General features: G+C 37.9%; 1 protein-coding gene across 2 annotated transcripts in view; it reads right to left on the bottom strand.

Moving 5' to 3' along the window:
* Window positions 1-1206: 1206 nt before the first annotated feature.
* LOC126229552 (WASH complex subunit 5-like) overlaps window positions 1207-22391 on the bottom strand; it is a 188869-nt gene continuing 167684 nt past the window's right edge. For both annotated transcript variants that reach the window (XM_049942316.1, XM_049942317.1), the window contains exon 21: window positions 1207-1529. In XM_049942316.1, coding sequence (XP_049798273.1) covers window positions 1379-1529 — 151 coding nt within the window. In that variant the 3' untranslated portion in view covers window positions 1207-1378. The remainder of the gene's footprint in view (window positions 1530-22391) is intronic.

Below are 22391 nucleotides of genomic sequence, written 5' to 3'. Positions count from 1 at the left end.
GTCACCCAAACTGTTGGGAGGTTTTTAATTTCATGGAGTTTGTTCCCATATAGAGAAGACCAGTGTACATGCCAGAGCGACACAATGTTCCTATGTGTGGCAACACAAAGATCATCTGAAGGACAAAATAGCTAAATGCCTAGGTAGTTGGATTGCAGCTTTAGCAGCAGGATCGACAGCTTCATTCCCCCACACTCCGACGTGGCCAGCGACCCACTTGAACATCACATTGGTTCCATCAGCAGTAGTTTGGCAGCACCAGCAATGCAATCATAAATGTACACTGTCCCCTATGTGTGTTTAGCTTTCTGACAATATTTAATGGCATCATACGTGTAAGCTTATGCATTTGAAAATATTTAACGTTAATACTGTTTGTATTATCTCATCGAAAAAATTTAATTCAATCACACACTTAAAACTGTCCCCTATCTGTTTTTAGTTTTTTGATGATTTCTTATGCCACCATACATGTAAGCTTATACATGTGAAATTATTTAATTTTAATACTGTTTGTACTATGTCTTATAAAAACTCGAACAATTGCCACACTGTTACTATAAACCATGTCCTATATCTTTGTGCATTGTACACCACGTGATGCCAGGGATAGTAAATAAATAAATAAATAAACAAACAAATAAATGGATAATTATGTTCCTATGGGAATTAACTTACTTTAATGTTGGTGTCTTGCGGATAACAGCAATTTTAAAGAACTAGCAGTAGTCGTTAATGGAAATAATGCCATAGCTAAACAAAATGGAACTGCATTTTTGTAATGGCCCTCTGCCTTCTGGGCTTCATATTATTGACCTGTGCCTACATACATGTGTTGGGCTTCAGAAAAAAATTTGGTGTGGGATAGACTGCATATGTCTTACTGATCTATAACATTTTTTTTCCTATTGGTGTAGACTAATAGCCAATACTTACAGAATCTTGCAGGTTTTTATATCTATTTTTTCTACCCTTTTAGCAACATACAACAAAACACTACAACTAACAGCAGGAATCTTGGTTACTAACATATTAACCAAATCAGCACTCTATAAACATAGCACAAAAACAGAGAATGAAGCTTCTTACAATTTACTGTAAAATAACCCAATGCTGACATTTTCTGTAACAAAAACAACATACAAAAAAGATATGTCCTTTCAGAATAAGATTTAACATACTTTAAATAACAATAAAAGGATACTATAATAATATATAAATATAATCAGTCCATTACAAAGCTTTGTGTTCTGCTATTACAAAAGCAAGAAATTGAGCATTACAACAGTAAATCACAATTTACAATAAATACCCAAAAATTTAAGAAGATTCAAGAAAAACTGTCACAGACTATGGAATTACAGACACTGTCTGTCAATTATGCACTGACAAGTGACTGGTACTGATCGAGGACAGGCTCAGGTATGTGGTCTGCCAAGGTATTTCGTGGCAAGCCCGAGTAATGCACAAGCATTTCCAGGAAGTGCAGCCCTGTTGCAGCTTCAGCAGAAAACTCTGGCGATTTTGAGCTGCAAGTAAACAACAAAAATGAAATATTTTGTTTGAAATTAATTTATATTTGTATCCTTAAGCACAGACTAGGTTGTTTTCTGTGGCCCATTAATTACAGTAAATAAAATAAACTGTAGAAGTAAATAATTACATTAATGACACTGACAGTTCACAATCAAATTTTGGGAAACATGCTGTGCCTCTTATTACAAGTGTTAAGAGCAAGTCAAAGCATAATTTAAATTAAAGATACCCATCTCCAATAATCATTCATCCATCACTAACTTGCTCAAATAAACATGCACACTGACAATATTCAAATTCTCCACTGCATTTTGCTGCCTAACTTAATTAGATTGGGCACTAAATGTCACAGAGTACTTCAAAATTAATACTTAAAATTATTTGTTAGTTATAAATATGTGGTATATAAATTTAAACTTCTTTTTTACTCTTTACAAGGTCTTGAAATTGCTTGTTTTCCACTCCGCGTTTTCAATCCTATTTTAACTATTAATTAATTTCTATCATTTTAGTAATTCATGAAATACAGTAACTAATTAATAGATTACTTGTGATTCATAAAGAGAAATATTATCAGAAGTAGTAGTATGACCATGGACTACAAATTGACATACTTCACTGAATACTAGTGTATTCTATAGGAGTGTTCCAAGAACCTAGAGGGGGAGGGGGGATCTCATGTTGGTTTCTGAGTGAATGACTAAATAGTTTGGAGGTTTCAATACAAGTAGGACCACTATGCATACTACTGTATGCTGGTGTCTCACAACAAATAATAAATAAACATTAAGTACTGCTTTGCAAAACTGAAACCTTCTAGGAGGGACAGTGGTTGATGTCAGCCAATACCTCCATTTTGACTTTGACATTTATGTTATGGTTACAGGGAATAATTTCTAATTATGCAAAACAAAGTTGATAAAGCTTAATGTAAATTTAGAGATTAAGACCCAATTTTTTTCCATCAAATGATATACCTGAATGTATTTTGATGTTTGAGACACTTGCCTGGTTAGTCATTTTGGCTTGGCTGGGAGTAAATATCTGCAGCTTTTTTACTTAAATATAAAAACTGCTTCAACAATTATGAGAAAACAATTTATGAAATCATGTTTAAAGACCCACTATGTAAGTGGAATAGTGCGTTAGCAACAGACACTGAAAGATATAGCTCTACCTTCATTATTAAAGAGTGACCAGCTTTCAAATGCCTTGAAAGATCAAAAAAAAAAAAAAAAAAATGTGCATTGACAGCATCTGACCAGTGCTACCAAAAGAGCACACCAGATTTTTCATTAAATAAATACAATTTGTTTTTTAAAGGAACACACTGCCATTTGACTGTTTTATTGTTTATTTCAATACAGCCCACATTTCGGACTTTTATGCCATTTCAAGTATTTACTAAAGGCAAAAATTTCAAAAAATGTAAAATGTTGGTTCAAAATGGTTCAAATGGTTCTGAGCACTATGGGACTCAACTGCTGAGGTCATAAGTCCCCTGTAAAATGTCTATTAAGAAAAATATTGGCTCCTCATGTAATACCTGATGCAAAATCACCATCTTGTAAGAGATCAGTAAATAATCGTGGGAGCATGATATATTTAGTAAACACAGGCTTACGTTGGTAAATAAAAGGAGAGCACATGTCCTTGAAATGTAATGATAAAGAAATCAAAGAGTATGAGTAATAGAACACCTGAATACTAAAATGACAAAGTGTCATAGATAAATGACTATCAATGTTAAATATCTTCAGACTATATATAATTATCTTTGGGGAGGCAATGTACACCACCTTTTTTGCGATAAACATCTGTACATCAGATCATCAACAAATGTAAGTGAACCTATTTAAGCTGGATGAGAAACTAAAGTCTACAAGGAACAAAATGAAGTAAAATTCAAAGACAGTAAATCACATATAAGAATATAGTAAGTGTCAGTGATAATACAAAAGTTAACAACAGAAATTAAAAATGCAGGGGTGGGGGAGGGTAAACGGATGGTGGCTGAAGAGGAATGGGAGAGATACAGGAATATACCTCGTTTAACCAAGACTTACAAAATTAAGACGGTTAACTGTGTAATTAAGAGAAAGGGATGGGTTTGGAATCAAATATGGAGGGGGGGGGGGGGAGCGGGGAATGGGGGTAGGGGCAATGTCAAAGACAATAGTGAGATGTAGAAGTGTGAAAAGCAGTGTTAGAGGTGCGTAAATGCAGGGGATGGGGAGGGAGGGCTGAACAAAATGACAGTAGGGATGAGAGTGTATATTTGATTAAATGCTGAATCAGGAGAAATCAGAATGAGAGCAAAGAGGTGCGAGAAAGTTGGGGCAGTGGGTTGGGGGCAGGGGGCAAGAAACTTCAATGGATCTACCCATAGGCATGTGGTTGAAGGCTCAAAGTTGGGGGATGACAAAAGAGAGTGATATATATAACGTCAAACAAAGCATTGAGGAACAGGGAGGGAGAAAGGGGCTGGGTGGGGAAGGGTAGTGATCCTTTAGATCAGGCACATTTAGTAATGCTGGCAGGGGGTGAGAGAATGGGAGACACACCAGAAACAGGGGGGGGTACGCATTTTGGAGGGGGTTTGGTGTGGGATGGGTTGGGGTCCGAGGTGGATAGAAAACATGAGACTGCAGTCACAGTGCCATATTTATGAAATATAGTAAAAGTAGGAAAACTATTAGTAATCATAATATGCTTATTGAAATGTAAAAGTGCATTACACTTGCATAAAACAAAGTAGCTGCTCCTTAGTAGGAAAAAGTAACTCATGAAAGCCACTTTTGAGTTACACAGCATAAACAGATTAGCGTAATTGTACAACTATCTTAATCACAACAGATACAGAACTTATTTATTACAAGGATGATTATTAATTACAGGGAGATTACAGAATTTCCAGCCATTAAGTTAACCATGACTTGACTTGGAGGCAATATATACAAAACTTTGCATGTTTGGGTAGTGAATGTAAGAAAAATAGTGAGCTGGAGGGGTGGAAAATGTTTTGGGAGTAGGAAAGGCAGGGGGCAAATGGGGGTCAGGGGAGGGGGGATAAATAGGAATAGAGACTAAGGGACTCTAACTGCATCACAACAGTGCAGCATCCAAGCATGCATGTTGTTGTTGTTGTGGTCTTCAGTCCTGAGACTGGTTTGATGCAGCTCTCCATGCTACTCTATCCTGTGCAAGCTTCTTCATCTCCCAGTACTTACTGCAACCTACATCCTTCTGAATCTGCTTAGTATATTCATCTCTAATCTCTTGGTCTCCCTCTACGATTTTTACCCTCCACGCTGCCCTCCAATGCTAAATTTGTGATCCCTTGATGCCTCAGAACATGTCCTACCAACCGGTCCCTTCTACTTGTCAAGTTGTGCCACAAACTCCTCTTCTCCCCAATTCTATTCAATACCTCCTCATTAGTTATGTGATCTACCCGTCTAATCTTCAGCATTCTTCTGTAGTACCATATTTCGAAAGCTTCTATTCTCTTCTTGTCCAAACTATTTATCGTCCATGTTTCACTTCCATACATTGCTACAAACCATACAAATACTTTTAGAAACGACTTCATGACATTTAAATCTATACTCGATGTTAACAAATTTCTCTTCTTCAGAAAGGCTTTCCTTGCCTTTGCCAGTCTACATTTTATATCCTCTCTACTTCAACCATCATCAGTTATTTTGATCCCCAAATAGCAAAACTCCTTTACTACTTTAAGTGTCTCATTTCCTAATCTAATTCCCTCAGCATCACCCGACTTAATTTGACTACATTCCATTATCCTTGTTTTGCTTTTGTTGATGTTCATCTTATACCCTCCTTTCATGACGCTGTCCATTCCGTTAAACTGCTCTTCCAAGTCCTTTGCTGTCTCTGACAGAATTACAATGTCATCGACGAACCTCAAAGTTTTTATTTCTTCTCCATGGATTTTAATACCTACTCCGAATATTTCTTTTGTTTCCTTCACTGCTTGCTCAATATACAGATTGAATAACATCGGGGAGAGGCTAAAACCCTGTCTCACTCCCTTCCCAACCACTGCTTTCCTTTCATGCCCCTCGACTCTTATAACTGCCATCTGGTTTCTATACAAATTGTAAATAGCCTTTCGCTTCCTGTATTTTACCCCTGCCACCTTTAGAATTTGAAAGAGAGTATTCCAGTCAACATTGTCAAAAGCTTTCTCTAAGTATACAAATGTTAGAAACGTAGGTTTGCCTTTCCTTAATCTAGCTTCTAAGATAAGTCGTAGGGTCAGTATTGCCTCACGTGTTCCTATATTTTTACGGAATCCAAACTGATCATCCCCGAGGTCGGCTTCTACCAGTTTTTCCATTCGCCTGTAAATAATTCGCGTTAGTATTTTGCAGCTGTGACTTATTAAACTGATAGTTCGGTAATTTTCACATCTGTCAACACCTGCTTTCTTTTGGATTGGAATTATTATATTCTTCTTGAAGTATGAGGGTATTTCACCGTCTCATACATCTTGCTCACCATATGGTAGAGTTTTGTCAGGACTGGCTCTCCCAAGGCCCGTCAGTAGTTCCAATGGAATGTTGTCTACTCCCGGGGCCTCATTTCGACTCAGGTCTTCCAGTGCTCTGTCAAACTCTTCAGGCAGTATTGTATCTCCCATTTCATCTTCATCTACACCCTCTTCCATTTCCATAATATTGTCCACAAATACATCACCCTTGTATAGACCCTCTATATACTCCTTCCACCTTTCTGCTTTCCCTTCTTTGCTTAGAACTGGGTTTCCATCTGAGCTGTTGGTATTCATACAAGTGGCTCTCTTTTCTCCAAAGGTCTTTTTAATTTACCTGTAGGCAGCATCTATCTTACCCCTAGTGAGATAAGCCCCTACATCCTTACATTTGCCCTCTAGCCATCCCTGCTTAGCCATTTTGCACTTCCTGTCGATCTCAGTTTTGATACGTTTGTATTCCTTTTTGCCTGCTTCATTTACTGCATTTTTATATTTTCTCCTGTCTTCAATTAAATTCAATATTTCTTCTGTTACTCAAGGATTTCTACTAGCCCTCGGCTTTTTATCTACTTGATCCTCTGCTGCCTTCACTACTTCAACCCTCAGAGCTACCCATTCTTCTTCTACTGTATTTCTTTCCCCCATTCCTGTCAATTGTTCGCTTATGCTCTCCCTGAAAATCTGTACAACCTCTGTTTTAGTCAGTTTATCCAGGTCCCATCTCCTTAAATTCCCACATTTTTGCAGTTTCTTCAGTTTTAATCTAGAGTTCATAACTAATATATTGTGACAGAGTCCACATCTGCCCCCAGAAATGTCTTACAATTTAAAACCTGGTTCCTAAATCTCTGTCTTACCATTATATAATCTATCTGATACCTTCTAGTATCTCCAGGATTCTTCCACGTATACAACCTTCTTTTATGATTCTTGAACCAAGTGTTAGCTATGATTAAGTTATGCTCTGTGCAAAATTCTACCAGACGGCTTCCTCTTTCATTTCTTCCCCCCAATCCATATTCACCTACTATGTTTCCTTCTCTGCCTTTTCCTACTCTCGAATTCCAGTCACCCATGACTATTAAATTTTCTTCTCCCTTCACTACCTGAATAATTTCTTTTATCTCATCATACATTTCATCAATTTCTTCATCTGCAGAGCTAGATGGCACATAAACTTGTACTACTGTAGTAGGCATGGGCTTCGTGTCTATCATGGCCACAATAGTGCGTTCACTATGCTTTTTGTAGTAGCTTACCCGCACTCCTATTTTTTTATTCATTATTAAACCTACTCCTGCATTACCCCTATTTGATTTTGTATTTATAACCCTGTATTCACCTGACAAAAAGTCTTTTTCCTCCTGCCACCAAACTTCACTAATTCCCACTATATCTAACTTTAACCCATCCATTTCCCTTTTTAAATTTTCTAACCTACCTGCCCGATTAAGGGATCTGACATTCCACGCTCCTATCTGTAGAACATCAGTTTTCTTTCTCCTGATAACGATGTCCTCCTGAGTAGTCCCTGCCCGGAGATCCGAATGGGGGACTATTTTACCTCCGGAATATTTTACCCACGAGGACGCCTTCATCATTTAACCACACAGTAAAGCTGCATGCCCTCAGGAAAAATTACGGCTGTAGTTTCCCCTTGCTTTCAGCCGTTCACAGTACCAGCACAGCAAGTCCGTTTTGGTTAGTGTTACAAGGCCAGATCAGTCAATCATCCAGACTCTTGCCCCTGCAACTACTGAAAAGGCTGCTGCCCCTCTCCAGGAACCACACATTTGTCTGGCCTCTCAACAGATACCCCTCTGTTGTGGTTGCACCTATGGTACGGCCATCTGTATCGCAGAGGCACGCAAGCCTCCCCACCAACGGCAAGGTCCATGCATATGTAACACTTTAAAAAGTATATAACAGCTGTGATATGCCTGCAGGAATGTAACAATGCATTATAAATTCCATAGTCTGGAGTAATTGCTCCTTAGTAGGCAAAGAGCACCCAAATAAAATAATTCTGGTGTAACTAAGCAGTAATATATCTGTACACATGTACACCGTGTCTTATTAGCAATGAACATAAAAGTGTTAAACATTGTATATACGGTGTGACTTAAAGAAGATTTAATGTTCATTTTGCCACTGACAGAAGCAATAAAAATAGATGCACTTGTACACACAAACTACAATGCAGCATCCAATATATACAATGTTCTTACACTTCATTTACATGAATTTTTTTTAACAGTGTACATTAGATAATAATACCTTTGTCACATCTACTGTTTTGGGAAAACTATGGGCAACATGTAAGTAAAATGTCTCTTACTGTAACAAATAGCATAATAGCTAAATATTGTAGCTATGATGCAAGTCAACAGGCACAGTACATTAGAAAAATATTATATTACAACATTTGCTGTAAGTAAAAGAATTTGTTGTATCTGGGGCTTTTGAGATAAAGAATTTTAACGGAACATATCTTTCTTTTTTTGTGCCACAAGGATTCACATCAATATGTTGCAATTTAGTCACCATGTGAGCACCTGGGATACATGGCAAAAATAGGTTATGGTTGGAAACTGTGATATTCAGCACAAACATTTAAATGCATTATAACAGTATAACATGGGATAATAGAGCCTTAATGGCAAACACCTAATGACAGAACTGTACTTTAACACAACTGTATACACCAGTGAATAATGTTTATCATATCTTACTAACAATGTTCCCCACCCAGCTCCCCCCCCCCCTCCCCCTCCCTTCCTGTCCTCATGTTTGTTGTTATATATCACAGTCTCTTGACACAAACACACACACACACACACACACACACACACACACACACACCACCCACTTTGAGCCTCCAACCACTCTTGCATCATCTTGCGCCCCCCTCCCCCCAACCCACCACCACCCCAACATTCTCCCACTTCTTCTGATTCAACATTTAATCAAATATAATTTTATTAAGACCTCCCTCCCCTTTGTGATGAAGCAAGCTGGGATATTTTTGCTTCCCCGTTTTCTCACTTTTAACTAATTACCGTTAACAAATGTGAGTATAATCTGTGTTTTCATAAAACAGAAAGTTTGGCCCTCATTATTAAAGAATATAACACCAGATAAGTATTAAAGAATATAACACCAGATATAATTTTGTGCTTAGTTTTATGGATGTAATTCATTTTCTAATTTGTTTTGACTATTTCTAGTTAGCATCTTTTGTTATAGGGTGAAATCAGTAATTGTTTAGTAACTTAAATTCTATTGTTGACATATAAATGAATATAAATTCTGTACTAATTATAAACATTTGGAGGAACAATTAATAATATATAAACGATTTCTTCTCAACAGCTGTAAACTGTCACGCAGCAACAAATTACCAGCACCAAGCTATCAATCTCTCGAAAGACAAGTTTTTCATAAAACATGTAACTGCAGGCAGAGTGCACAAGGCAATTATGAGAATCTCTTCCGAGGCAGTAGGAAATGATGGAGTGAGCATTGGCATGATTAAGAATGTTGTAGACACTATTATTCCAGTTACCACAGACATCTTCAACCTGTCTCTTGTCAGTAGTACATATCCTACTGAGTGGAAGCAAAGTTTAATTCAACCTACACCCGAGTCAGTAGTACATATGCTACTGAGTGGAAGCAAAGTTTAATTCAACCTACACCCAAGACTGACAACCTAAAGTCACCAGGTGATTACAGGCCAATCAGCACACTATCTGTAATATCTAAAGCCCTAGAATACATCGCCCATGAACAGCTGACGGATTACCTCAAAACTCGTAACACCCATGATAAATATCAGACAGGCTTCTGAAAGAACCATAGTACAGCAACTGCATTAATCAAAGTAACTGATGACATTAAACATGCTATGGACAGATGTGAAGCTACCATCCTAACACTGCTTGACTTTAGCAAGGCTTTTGATACAGTTGACTTTGATATACACTCCTGGAAATGGAAAAAAGAACACATTGACACCGGTGTGTCAGACCCACCATACTTGCTCCGGACACTGCGAGAGGGCTGTACAAGCAATGATCACACGCACGGCACAGCGGACACACCAGGAACCGCGGTGTTGGCCGTCGAATGGCGCTAGCTGCGCAGCATTTGTGCACCGCCGCCGTCAGTGTCAGCCAGTTTGCCGTGGCATACGGAGCTCCATCGCAGTATTTAACACTGCTAGCATGCCGCGACAGCGTGGACGTGAACCGTATGTGCAGTTGACGGACTTTGAGCGAGGGCGTATAGTGGGCATGCGGGAGGCCGGGTGGACGTACCGCCGAATTGCTCAACACGTGGGGCGTGAGGTCTCCACAGTACATCGATGTTGTCGCCAGTGGTCGGCGGAAGGTGCACGTGCCCGTCGACCTGGGACCGGACCGCAGCGACGTACGGATGCACGCCAAGACCGTAGGATCCTACGCAGTGCTGTAGGGGACCGCACCGCCACTTCCCAGCAAATTAGGGACACTGTTGCTCCTGGGGTATCGGCGAGGACCATTCGCAACCGTCTCCATGAAGCTGGGCTACAGTCCCGCACACCGTTAGGCTGTCTTCCGCTCACGCCCCAACATCGTGCAGCCCGCCTCCAGTGGTGTCGCGACAGGCGTGAATGGAGGGACGAATGGAGACGTGTTGTCTTCAGCGATGAGAGTCGCTTCTGCCTTGGTGCCAATGATGGTCGTATGCGTGTTTGGCGCCGTGCAGGTGAGCGCCACAATCAGAACTGCATACGACCGAGGCACACAGGGCCAACACCCGGCATCATGGTGTGGGGAGCGATCTCCTACACTGGCCGTACACCACTGGTGATCGTCGAGGGGACACTGAATAGTGCACGGTACATCCAAACCGTCATCGAACCCATCGTTCTACCATTCCTAGACCGGCAAGGGAACTTGCTGTTCCAACAGGACAATGCACGTCCGCATGTATCCCGTGCCACCCAACGTGCTCTAGAAGGTGTAAGTCAACTACCCTGGCCAGCAAGATCTCCGGATCTGTCCCCCATTGAGCATGTTTGGGACTGGATGAAGCGTCGTCTCACGCGGTCTGCACGTCCAGCACGAACGCTGGTCCAACTGAGGCGCCAGGTGGAAATGGCATGGCAAGCCGTTCCACAGGACTACATCCAGCATCTCTACGATCGTCTCCATGGGAGAATAGCAGCCTGCATTGCTGCGAAAGGTGGATCTGTACTAGTGCCGACATTGTGCATGCTCTGTTGCCTGTGTCTATGTGCCTGTGGTTCTGTCAGTGTGATCATGTGATGTATCTGACCCCAGGAATGTGTCAATAAAGTTTCCCCTTCCTGGGACAATGAATTCACAGTGTTCTTATTTCAATTTCCAGGAGTGTATTACTAATTAAAATGAAGCAGCTGAATTTCTCAAACAGCGCAATACACTGGTTCGACAGCTACCTCAAAAACAGAAGTCAACAAGTCATTTGTGGGTCGGAGAAGTCATCATGAAAAAACGTGCGCTCTGGAGTTCCCCAAGGCTCCGTCCTTGGTCCATTACTCTTCTCACTGTACATTAATGATATTTCTTCAGTGATTCACTCCTGCAACTACCATCTATATGCCGATGACATCCAACTGTACATAAGCGCAAGCCCCAAGAACATTGCTGACACAGTAGCGAGTATGAACGCAGATCTTTGCCTTGTTTCTCGATGGGCACAGAACCTAGGTCTGAAACTAAACCCCAAGAAATCCCGGGTCATTCTTATATCTCATCCAAAGTTAAGCAGCCGGTACTTTCACGAAACAGTCCCTCAAATACTCCTCAATGGTACCCAACTACCATACCAAAAAACAGTAAAAGACCTTGGAATAATCTTGGATGAACACCTAAACTGGGAAGAACAAACAGTCACAGCTTGCCGGAAATCGCTCTCCTCCCTACATGCAATCCAAAAATTTAGAAAAATATTTCCAACCCATGTTAAACAAAAATTAGTCCAAACACTAGTCTTGCCTAATCTTTACTACTGCGATGTAGTTCAACACAGCACAAATAGTGAAAATTCGAGATGCCTCGAGCTAGTGATGAATGCTTGCCTTAGATATGTGCGCAATATATGGTTGTATGATCATATCAGTCCTTCATACTCCCAGCTAGGTTGGATACGCCCACATAAGGTATGTGATCTCCACACGATGTGCTTACTTCATCGATTTCTTAGTCACTGGTGCCCCCAACACTTATCTTCTCACATTAAACACCTATCATCATTCCACAACCGCAATACCAGATTGGATACATCTAACATCTTGGCTGTACCTTTACGTAACACAAAATCTTTCTCCATGTCATTCTCCATCTCAGCCATATGACTATGGAATGCGCTCCCCTGTGATCTGCGTCTTATCCGGAACCACTCAACATTCAAGAGGGACCTCAAAATTTACATATTAGGGACGGTATAGCCACCATTGTTGTGCCCCTCTCATCTCTCTCCTTCTCCTCTCCATCATAGCTTCGAATTTTACCATTCTATTTCTCTTCCTCTAAGCTAGCTACCTCTTCTATATCTCTTTCACCCATTCTATCGTCTTATGTCTCAAAAGCTGCAAGAACATAACGAGAAAATTCCCAACTAGCAATAGCACTGACATTCATAAAATAAAAATATGTTTACTTTCATATACATAGTCATTACCATTATTATTATTTCTTCCCTTTCTCAGACGTTATGTCTCGTTAGAAATGGAAAGTGACGCGGACCTTGATCAAGCGTGACTTTCTTTTAACTGTATGGTATATGTTACATTGCATTTAGGAACTTTCGGGTAATTGAACATGTATCAATAACTACAGATTTCTGTAGCTGTATATATACGTTTGGATGTAGCTGTATTGCGTTGATGTACTGGTGGATATTGTGTGGAATGACTCCTGTAGTTGATAGTATAATTGGTATAATGTCAACTTTATCCTGATGCCACATGTCCTTGACTTCCTCAGCCAGTTGGATGTATTTTTCAATTTTTTCTCCTGTTTTCTTCTGTATATTTGTTGTACTGGGTATGGATATTTCGATCAGTTGTGTTAATTTCTTCTTTTTATTGGTGAGTATGATGTCAGGTTTGTTATGTGGTGTTGTTTTATCTGTTATAATGGTTCTGTTCCAGTATAATTTGTATTCATCATTCTCCAGTACATTTTGTGGTGCATACTTGTATGTGGGAACGTGTTGTTTTATTAGTTTATGTTGTCTGGCAAGTTGTTGATTTTTAATAATCATTTTCTAAATGTTGTGGATATAGTAGGATCCAGGTGTTCATTAGAAGATGCTAGGCTGTTAATGGAAGAGGCCATACCTATGCAATTTGATACAATTGAAATCTCACCCACTTCTCCCTTTGAAATTAGGAAAATAATAAACTTGCTTAAAAGCAAAAACTCACATGGAATTGATGGCATTTCCAGCAAAATACTAAAAGCTTGTTCTCAACAGATAAGTAAGATTCTCAGCCACCTGTGTAATAGCTCTCTGGAACAGGGCATTTTCCCTGATAGACTGAAATATGCTATTGTTATACCTTTGCATAAAAAGGGGGATAGATCTGATGTCAACAATTACCGTCCAATCTCCCTTCTAACAGCTTTATCCAAAATTTTTGAGAAAGTAATGTATTCAAGAGTAGCTTCACATATCTGTAAAAATGAAGTACTAACAAAATGTCAGTTTGGTTTTCAGAAAGGTTTTTCAACAGAAAATGCCATATATGCTTTCACCAGTAAAATTTTGAATGATCTGAATAACCGAACACCACCCATTGGGATTTTTTGTGATCTCTCAAAGGCTTTTGATTGTGTAAATCATGAAATTCTGCTAGACAAGCTCAAGTATTGTGGCATGAGTGGGACAGTGCACAAATGGTTTAATTCGTACCTAACTGGAAGAGTGCAGAAAGTTGAAATAAGTAGTTCTCGTAACATGCAAAGATCAGCACATTCCTCAAACTGGGGAACTATCAAGAATGGGGTTCCACAAGGGTCAGTCTTGGGTCCTTTGTTGTTCTTATTATATATTAATGACTTGCCATTCTATATTCATGAAGAGGCAAAGTTAGTTCTCTTTGCTGATGATACAAGTATAGTAATCACACCTGACAAACAAGAATTAACTGATGAAATTGTCAATACTGTCTTTCAGAAAATTACTAAGTGGTTCCTTGTAAACGGACTCTCACTGAATTTTGATAAGACACAGTACATACAGTTCCGTACAGTGAATGGTATGACGCCATTAATAAATATAGACCTTAATCAGAAGCATATAGCTAAGGTAGAATATTCCAAATTTTTAGGTGTGTCCATTGATGAGAGATTAAATTGGAAGAAACACATTGATGATCTGCTGAAACGTTTGAGTTCAGCTACTTATGCAATAAGGGTCATTGCAAATTTTGGTGATAAACATCTTAGTAAATTAGCTTACTACGCCTATTTTCACTCATTGCTTTCATATGGCATCATATTTTGGGGTAATTCATCACTGAGGAATAAAGTATTTATTGCACAAAAGCGTGTAATCAGAATAATAGCTGGAGTCCACCCAAGATCATCCTGCAGACATTTATTTAAGGATCTAGGGATATTCACAGTAGCTTCTCAGTATATATACTCTCTTATGAAATTTGTTATTAACAACCAAACCCAATTCAAAAGTAATAGCAGTGTGCATAACTACAATACTAGGAGAAAGGATGATCTTCACTATTCAAGATTAAATCTAACTTTGGCACAGAAAGGGGTGAATTATACTGGCACTAAAGTCTTTGGTCACTTACCAAATAGTATCAAAAGTCTGACAGATAACCAACAAGTATTTAAGAAGAAATTAAAAGAATTTCTGAATGACAACTCCTTGTACTCCATAGAGGAATTTTTAGATATAAATTAAGAAAAAAAAGAAAAAAATATTAAAAAAATAAAAATAAAAAATAAAGAAAAACAAAAAACACAAAAAAAATAAAGTTGTTATATTAACTTAAGTATGTTGTTAAATTAACCTAATTATGTCATGTATTGGAAAATTCGACTCGTTCCACATCATTACGAAATATCGTATTCATGATCCATGGAACTAGTATTAATCTAATCTAATCTAATCTAATCTTATTTTTGCTGCATTGTCATGTCTTCTGGTGTATTCTGTATTTGCTAGTATTGTACATCCGCTTGTGATGTGATCTACTGTTTCTATTTGTTGTTTGCAAAGTCTGCATTTATCTGTTGTGGTATTGGGATCTTTAATAATATGCTTGCTGTAATATCTGGTGTTTATTGTTTGATCCTGTATTACAATAATGAATCCTTCCATCTCACTGTATATATTGCCTTTTCTTAGCCATGTGTTGGATGCGTCTTGATCGATGTGTGGCTGTGTTAGATGATACGGGTGCTTGCCATGTAGTGTTTTCTTTTTCCAATTTACTTTCTTTGTATCTGTTGATGTTATGTGATCTAAAGGGTTGTAGAAGTGGTTATGAAATTGCAATGGTGTAGTCGATGTATTTATATGAGTGATTGCTTTGTGTATTTTGCTAGTTTCTGCTCGTTCTATAAAGAATTTTCTTAAATTGTCTACCTGTTCATAATGTAGTTTTTTTATGTCGATAAATCCCCTTCCTCCTTCCTTTCTGCTTAATGTGAATCTTTCTGTTGCTGAATGTATGTGATGTATTCTATATTTGTGGCATTGTGATCGTGTAAGTGTATTGAGTGCTTCTAGGTCTGTGTTACTCCATTTCACTACTCCAAATGAGTAGGCCAATATTGGTATAGCATAAGTATTTACAGCTTTTGTCTTGTTTCTTGCTGTCAATTCTGTTTTCAGTATTTTTGTTAGTCTTTGTCTATATTTTTCTTTTAGTTCTTTTTTAATATTTGTATTGCCTATTCCTATTTTTTGTCTGTATCCTAGATATTTATAGGCATCTGTTTTTTCCATCGCTTCTATGCAGTCGCTGTGGTTATCCAATATGTAATCTTCTTGTTTAGTGTGTTTTCCCTTGACTATGCTATTTTTCTTACATTTGTCTGTTCCAAAAGCCATATTTATATCATTGCTGAATACTTCTGTTATCTTTAGTAATTGGTTGAGTTGTTGATTTGTTGCTGCCAGTAGTTTTAGATCATCCATGTATAGCAAGTGTGTGATTTTGTGTTGGTATGTTCCAGTAATATTATATCCATAATTTGTATTATTTAGCATGTTGGATAATGGGTTCAGAGCAAGGCAGAACCAGAAAGGACTTAATGAGTCTCCTTGGTATATTCCACGCTTAATCTGTATTGGCTGTGATGTGATATTATTTGAATTTGTTTGGATATTAAGTGTGGTTTTCCAATTTTTCATTACTATGTTTAGGAAGTGTATCAATTTAGGATCTACTTTGTATATTTCAAATATTTGTAGTAACCATGAGTGAGGTACACTATCAAAAGCTTTTTGGTAATCAATGTATGCGTAGTGCAACGACCTTTGTTTAGTTTAAGCTTGATATGTCACCTCTGCATCTATTATCAGTTGCTCTTTACACCCTCGTGCTCCTTTGCAACAGCCTTTTTGTTCTTCATTTATAACTTTGTTCTGTGTTGTATGTGTCATTAATTTCTGTGTAATGACTGAAGTTAATATTTAATTGTTGGTAGGCATGTTATGGGGCGATATTTTGCTGGGTTTGCTGTGTCTGCTTGGTCTTTAGGTTTCAGATAAGTTATTCCATGTGTAAGTATATCAGGGAATGTGTATGGGTCTGCAATGTACCTGTTAAATAATTTAGTTAGATGTGAATGTGTTGAGGTGAACTTCTTTAGCCAGAAATTTGCTATTTTATCTTTTCCAGGGGCTTTCCAATTGTGCGTAGAATTAATTGCTCGGGTGACTTCATGTTGCAAAATTATCACTTCAGGCATTTGTGGTATCATCTTGTATGTGTCTGTTTCTGCTTGTATCCACCGTGCATGTCTGTTATGTTGTACCGGGTTTGACCATATGTTGCTCTGGAAGTGTTCCATGTCTGTTATGTTTGGTGGATTGTCTATTTTAATGTGTGTGTTATCTATTGTCTGGTAAAATTTCTTTTGGTTTGTGTTGAATGTTTGGTTTTGTTTCCTTCTGTTTTCACTTTTTTTTGTATGTTCTAAGTCGTTTGGCCAATGCTTGTAATTTCTGCTTCTTTTAATCTAATTGCTCTATCACTTCTTGTTGTGAGATTTTACCTAACCTTTTTCGTTTTTTGTCTGATATTTCTTTTCTTATAAACTGTGTTAGCTGTCCGATGTCTTTTCTCAGTTTTTCTATTCTCATCCGTAGCCTGTGTTGCCATGCTGGTTTTGTGGGTTTCTTCTGTGTGTTGGTTGGTTCTGATCTCTGCCTAGTGTGTATATTTAGTGTAGTGAGTGCTCCTATACAAACCAGTAGTTGTAACTCTTCCATCGTTGTGTTTTCATTTATCTTGTTCTGTATTATTGTGTTGAGTTTTAATCATTGTTTCGACTTGTGGGTTATTTGGCAGTCTATGCAAAAATGGTCTAATGTCTGTATTTGTGTCTTTGTATTCTATATATGTCAGCTGAAATTTTTCTTCTATATCTAACATGTATGTCACTTCGTGTTCTATTTGTGCTTGTTCTGGTGGCTGTCTTAAGATTTCGTTTTCCTCTGATTGTTTAATTGATGCGAGTTGTTCTTTGTTTGTTTGCTCTGGGGTGTTTGAGTCCATTACTGTTTTTTCTTCTTCTTCTGATTGCACATTATTTTGTTCCAGTATTTGTTGTACTTGTTGTTTGATGTTTTCTAATTCTGACTGGGGTATCCTGTTATTTTTTATTATTACATGGATCTGATCAGTTAGTCGTTGTTCTGTTAAAAATTTTAATTCTGGGTATCTGGTAATAAATGTAGTGTATACTTGTGATCTGTATCCAGTTGTGTTGGTTCCTAGGTTTGTTGCTTGGTAATAACAGAACATGAGGTGTCGGTTAACTTCATCTGACCACCTCATCCTCTGTCTTTGTTTTCCTTCTAGGGTGGTTGCAGGAAGCATATCCTGCAAAACACCTCTATTTGGATTTAAATCATTTACCGTGTGGTTAGCAGTGTCATTACCACTGTGGGCGGGCATAGGGTTCAAGTGTTGTCCCCGACCATGACGGCGCTTGTCTGAGGCTTCTTTAGTTCTGTCCTGAACCAACTAATCACACTAAAAGGGGGGTTAGCCCTATTAGTGGTTTGTTCTTTTCGTCGCCTTTTACGACTGGCAGAACATATTGGAGGCCTATTCTTTTCCCGGGCCTCCACAGGGTTTATTATTATTATTATTATTATTGATTGTTATAATTATTCTTTTGATTGTTATAATTATCCTTGTACTACTGTTATAATCTCTTTTTTTCCCCTTTAACATTAATACTGTATAAAACGTGAAATGTCCATAATGTTCTGTACAAACTGAAATTCGTTCAATCTGAGTATGCCTGGTTAGGTGTAAGAGAGGTCCTGAAGACCCTAATCTCTCCAGATAAAATAAATGCATAAATAAATAAATAAATAATATTCTTAAAAGATCTATTTGGTTCTACTCGAAAACATTTTAGCAAAGCCAGCCCTTAATTAATTCCAAAGTAATTAACAGTTTTGTCAAAAGTATTGTTCGCATAACGAGATCTGTTAATTTAATCATTTGAACAAATAATTCAGCTTGGCTCTTGCAGTAGAAGAAACTGTTAAAAAGATGCAATTTTTCAATGTATTCAGTCAATTTAATAAGTTAAGTTTTAATTGTAATTTCTGTAAATTAAACATCAACCAATGTGTAGTTTCAGTGCCTATTAGTGTGAGGATATATAAGGGCCCGATTTTTGGGCCCGAGACAGTCAGTACACAGCCGAATATCTGATGAGAAACCTGTAATGGTTAGATCAACAACAATGCATCAACTTAACTGTGAAATACGTGTAACACAATTAGGCTGTGTGTTAAAAAAATGACAGTGTCTGTTCCATATGTACCTTTTTTATTCTTCAAGAACTGTGAAATGTGTGTTTAGGCTTTCACTGCTCATAGATGTTCAACACTAAACTATTATAGCAGTATGTGGATGTTTGCCTGCAACCTATTAAAGAGGCTTATCGAAAGTTAAACAATGGTTAACTGGCCATATTAACTATGTATATTGGGGTGTTGTGAACATTGAAAGTAAAGAACTGTGAAACGCAAATATACACCTGTCGGCTACATTATTTAAAGTAGTCAATGTTGAACTTCCACCACAATTTTTCAGCCAGAATAGCAACGCAGTACATTGACACCGAGGACAATCATCTAAGAAATAAAGAAGGTGATAGTCACATATGGTGCCCCAGGTGAGGAGTATTGTAATAGGGCACAATAAACTAGAACTTGCGAACTCTGACAGTGAACTTCAGTGCGGTTTACAGTGCAGTGATTTGAAGGAGATGCAACAACCAATCAGTGCTTGGGTTTCATGGCCACAGAAGGACAGCAGCCAATCAGTGAGCAGGTTATATGGAATTGCGTACAGGAGCAGCCAATCAGCACAGCCAACTGGGATAAACAAGACGCCTCGTCGAGAAAATTACAACTTGCAACAACTGTGCAGACGCTAAATCGAAATGACAAACGCAGAAGAAGAAGAAGAAGAAGAGTGAGGTAATTTCAGAGCAAAAGCTGTTTTATATTAAGTGATACATAATGAGTGGCATTAATGAACAAGACAGTGTGACTAAGAACAAAGCTGTAGAGGTTAAGATGCTAAATGAACAGAAAGACCTAAGTGGGACTGGTTCTGTAAATGCTAGTGGTTATAAATCAGACATGAATGTAACTTTGAATGATGGGGATGAAAGTCTTATTGTAGATGGAATGATAAAAGCGTCATCTACATTGTACGGTGATGTGAGCGAAATGGACAAAAACAGTAATGAAGCAGATGAAATCATTAAGGTTAAGAAGGAGGAATCTAGTAGTGAAAGAATATAGTAGCGAAAGAATATACTAGTGAAAGTCAGCAAGGGCAACAGGTTATAGCAGATGGAAAATTGGAAGCGATGTTAAGGCAAATTATGAGTAGTATGTGTATGAAAGAAGACATTAGTAGGGTGGAAAATAGTATGAAAGAAGACATTAGTAGGGTGGAAAAGAAAACTGATAGCTTTAGAACTGACATGGTTAGCTTAAAGAAGGAAATGAAGAAAGAAATTAAAAAGGAGATTCAGGTAGTCAGTTCTAATGTTTCAGAATTAAATAACAAGGTTGAGGCGGTAGCTAAAGATGGCGATGACAAGATACAGAAAATAATACATAACCTAATGAGAAATTAACATTGATGAGTAGTAAATGTGTAGGAGAGAGAAAGAAGCTTTATGATGACTATAGTAGGAGGGTGGAAGCTTCTACAAAACAGTTTAAAGATGAAGTCAAGGCTACCAGGAAATGTTGTGCTGAAAACAGGGTTAAACTTCAGAAACAAATCCATCAGATTAAACATGATTTTTAAACAGAAGTAGAAACCAAGTGTGCAGTAGTGGTAGAGGAAAAACTGGTAAAAGTAAATGAAAATGTAGATTCAAAATTGGCTGAAACAGTGAAAAAGGTGGAAGAGGTACAAAATCTAAAGCAAAGAGTATGCAGTGTACCCAACTGTCCTTCATTTGTTAGTTGTAAGAAATTTAATAATTTTGATCCATATGGAGAAGTGCATCGACTGGATTTCATTAGGGAATTTAATGATTTGGCTTGAACATAGAATGACAAAAAGAAAATATCATTTGTGAGAAGTTTTTTCAAAGGGGATGCTTATGGATGGGCAGCTGAGGTAGCTGATAGCTGTACTTCATGGCAAAGCTTTGATAAAGCAGTTCTAGATGAATATTGGTCCAAAGAGAAGCAGCAGGGAATTTTGAGTGAATTTTGGGGAGGAGAGAGATTTAACTCTAGGAAGGATACTGTGAAAGGTTTCTGTTTGGATAGACAAATTCAAATATTTGGACAAAGAACTAGGTAGTGAATCAATAAATATGAGTTTGGAAACTATGTTGCCTCAGAAAGTTAGAGAATTGCTAGTACCTGCCCCTAAGGGTAATATTAGTGATTTCTTGAATTATGTTGATAAAGTGGAGAGGGTGAAGCCCTCAGTGGAAGATCATAGGAGGAATTTTGGTGACAATAATCAATCAGGGAGAGAATTTCAGGTAAATAGGACGAACAGGACTAATTACAGTAGAAATTCAAGGAATGGTTGGGTGAAGGATAGCCAGAATGGGCATGGAAATGGTAGGCAAAATTCAAGTAAAAGAAATGGAGGAGATGATTTTAATTCTTGATCAAACCATTTAAACTAGCTAATGCTCCAGTTTTGGTTCGCACTAGAGCAGGTTGTGATGAAAAGCCAGGTAAGGGTAATGTAAATGATAGTAGTAAGATGGATATAATTACTAATTCTATTGAGATGTTGAATGATGGTATGAGTAGCAATGTTTAACCCATGAAAGGAGAGGAGGAACTTACTAGAGCATTGAACCAGAAGTAAGACCTACGAGCAAGTAGGGGGTTCAGCATTCTGTGTTGGATTCATTATGTGGCGATAATGCTTACCCCAGCTGTCTGTCTCATTTTACGAGCATCCTGAGGCAGTCAAACTCTTCTCCTATCCAATCTGTAGTTTATAAGTGAATCAGAGAGATTCTACTTTGCCTTTCATGTAATGTTGTACAGCAGAGTACTTTAGTATAGAATACTTTAGAAAAGGCTTCTCTAGTGTATGTATATATTATGTTGTGTTAATTATAAGTAATGGGTCATAAGGGGATGGAAGAAAGTAAATTGGTACCATGGCTAAAGAATTTCTGTCAAATAAAGAGGTAAGGTAAAGAGACAATGAAGTGTACAAAAGTTAACATCTGAAGTAATCAGCTTATTGGTGCAGCAGCAGAGGCAATATGCAGTAAAAACCATCTCAGATAATATTAACTGTGGTATAATAGAAGAGTTTGTATTCAGTGCAGGCAGTATATGGTGTCATGGTACAGTCTTTTCTAACATTAAGAAATTACAACTTCAAACATAGTTGCCTGGAGTAATGCGTGGAATGTATAAGCAAAATTTGTATGTATATTGCCCTAAATGATAGTTTTGTCTGATCAATAATGAGAGTTAAGTTCGTCTTAGCATAAGGATTTGCTACTGTGGAGTGTTTTTCAGTAGAATTAATTTTGCATTATATTAGCAGAGCAGATGTTTATTTATTAAATAA

This window comes from Schistocerca nitens, unplaced genomic scaffold (genome assembly GCF_023898315.1).
Source record: "Schistocerca nitens isolate TAMUIC-IGC-003100 unplaced genomic scaffold, iqSchNite1.1 HiC_scaffold_375, whole genome shotgun sequence".
Lineage (NCBI taxonomy): Eukaryota > Metazoa > Arthropoda > Insecta > Orthoptera > Acrididae > Schistocerca > Schistocerca nitens.
Note: the sequence above shows the minus strand (reverse complement) of the source record. Positions and strands in the feature narration are given on the sequence as shown.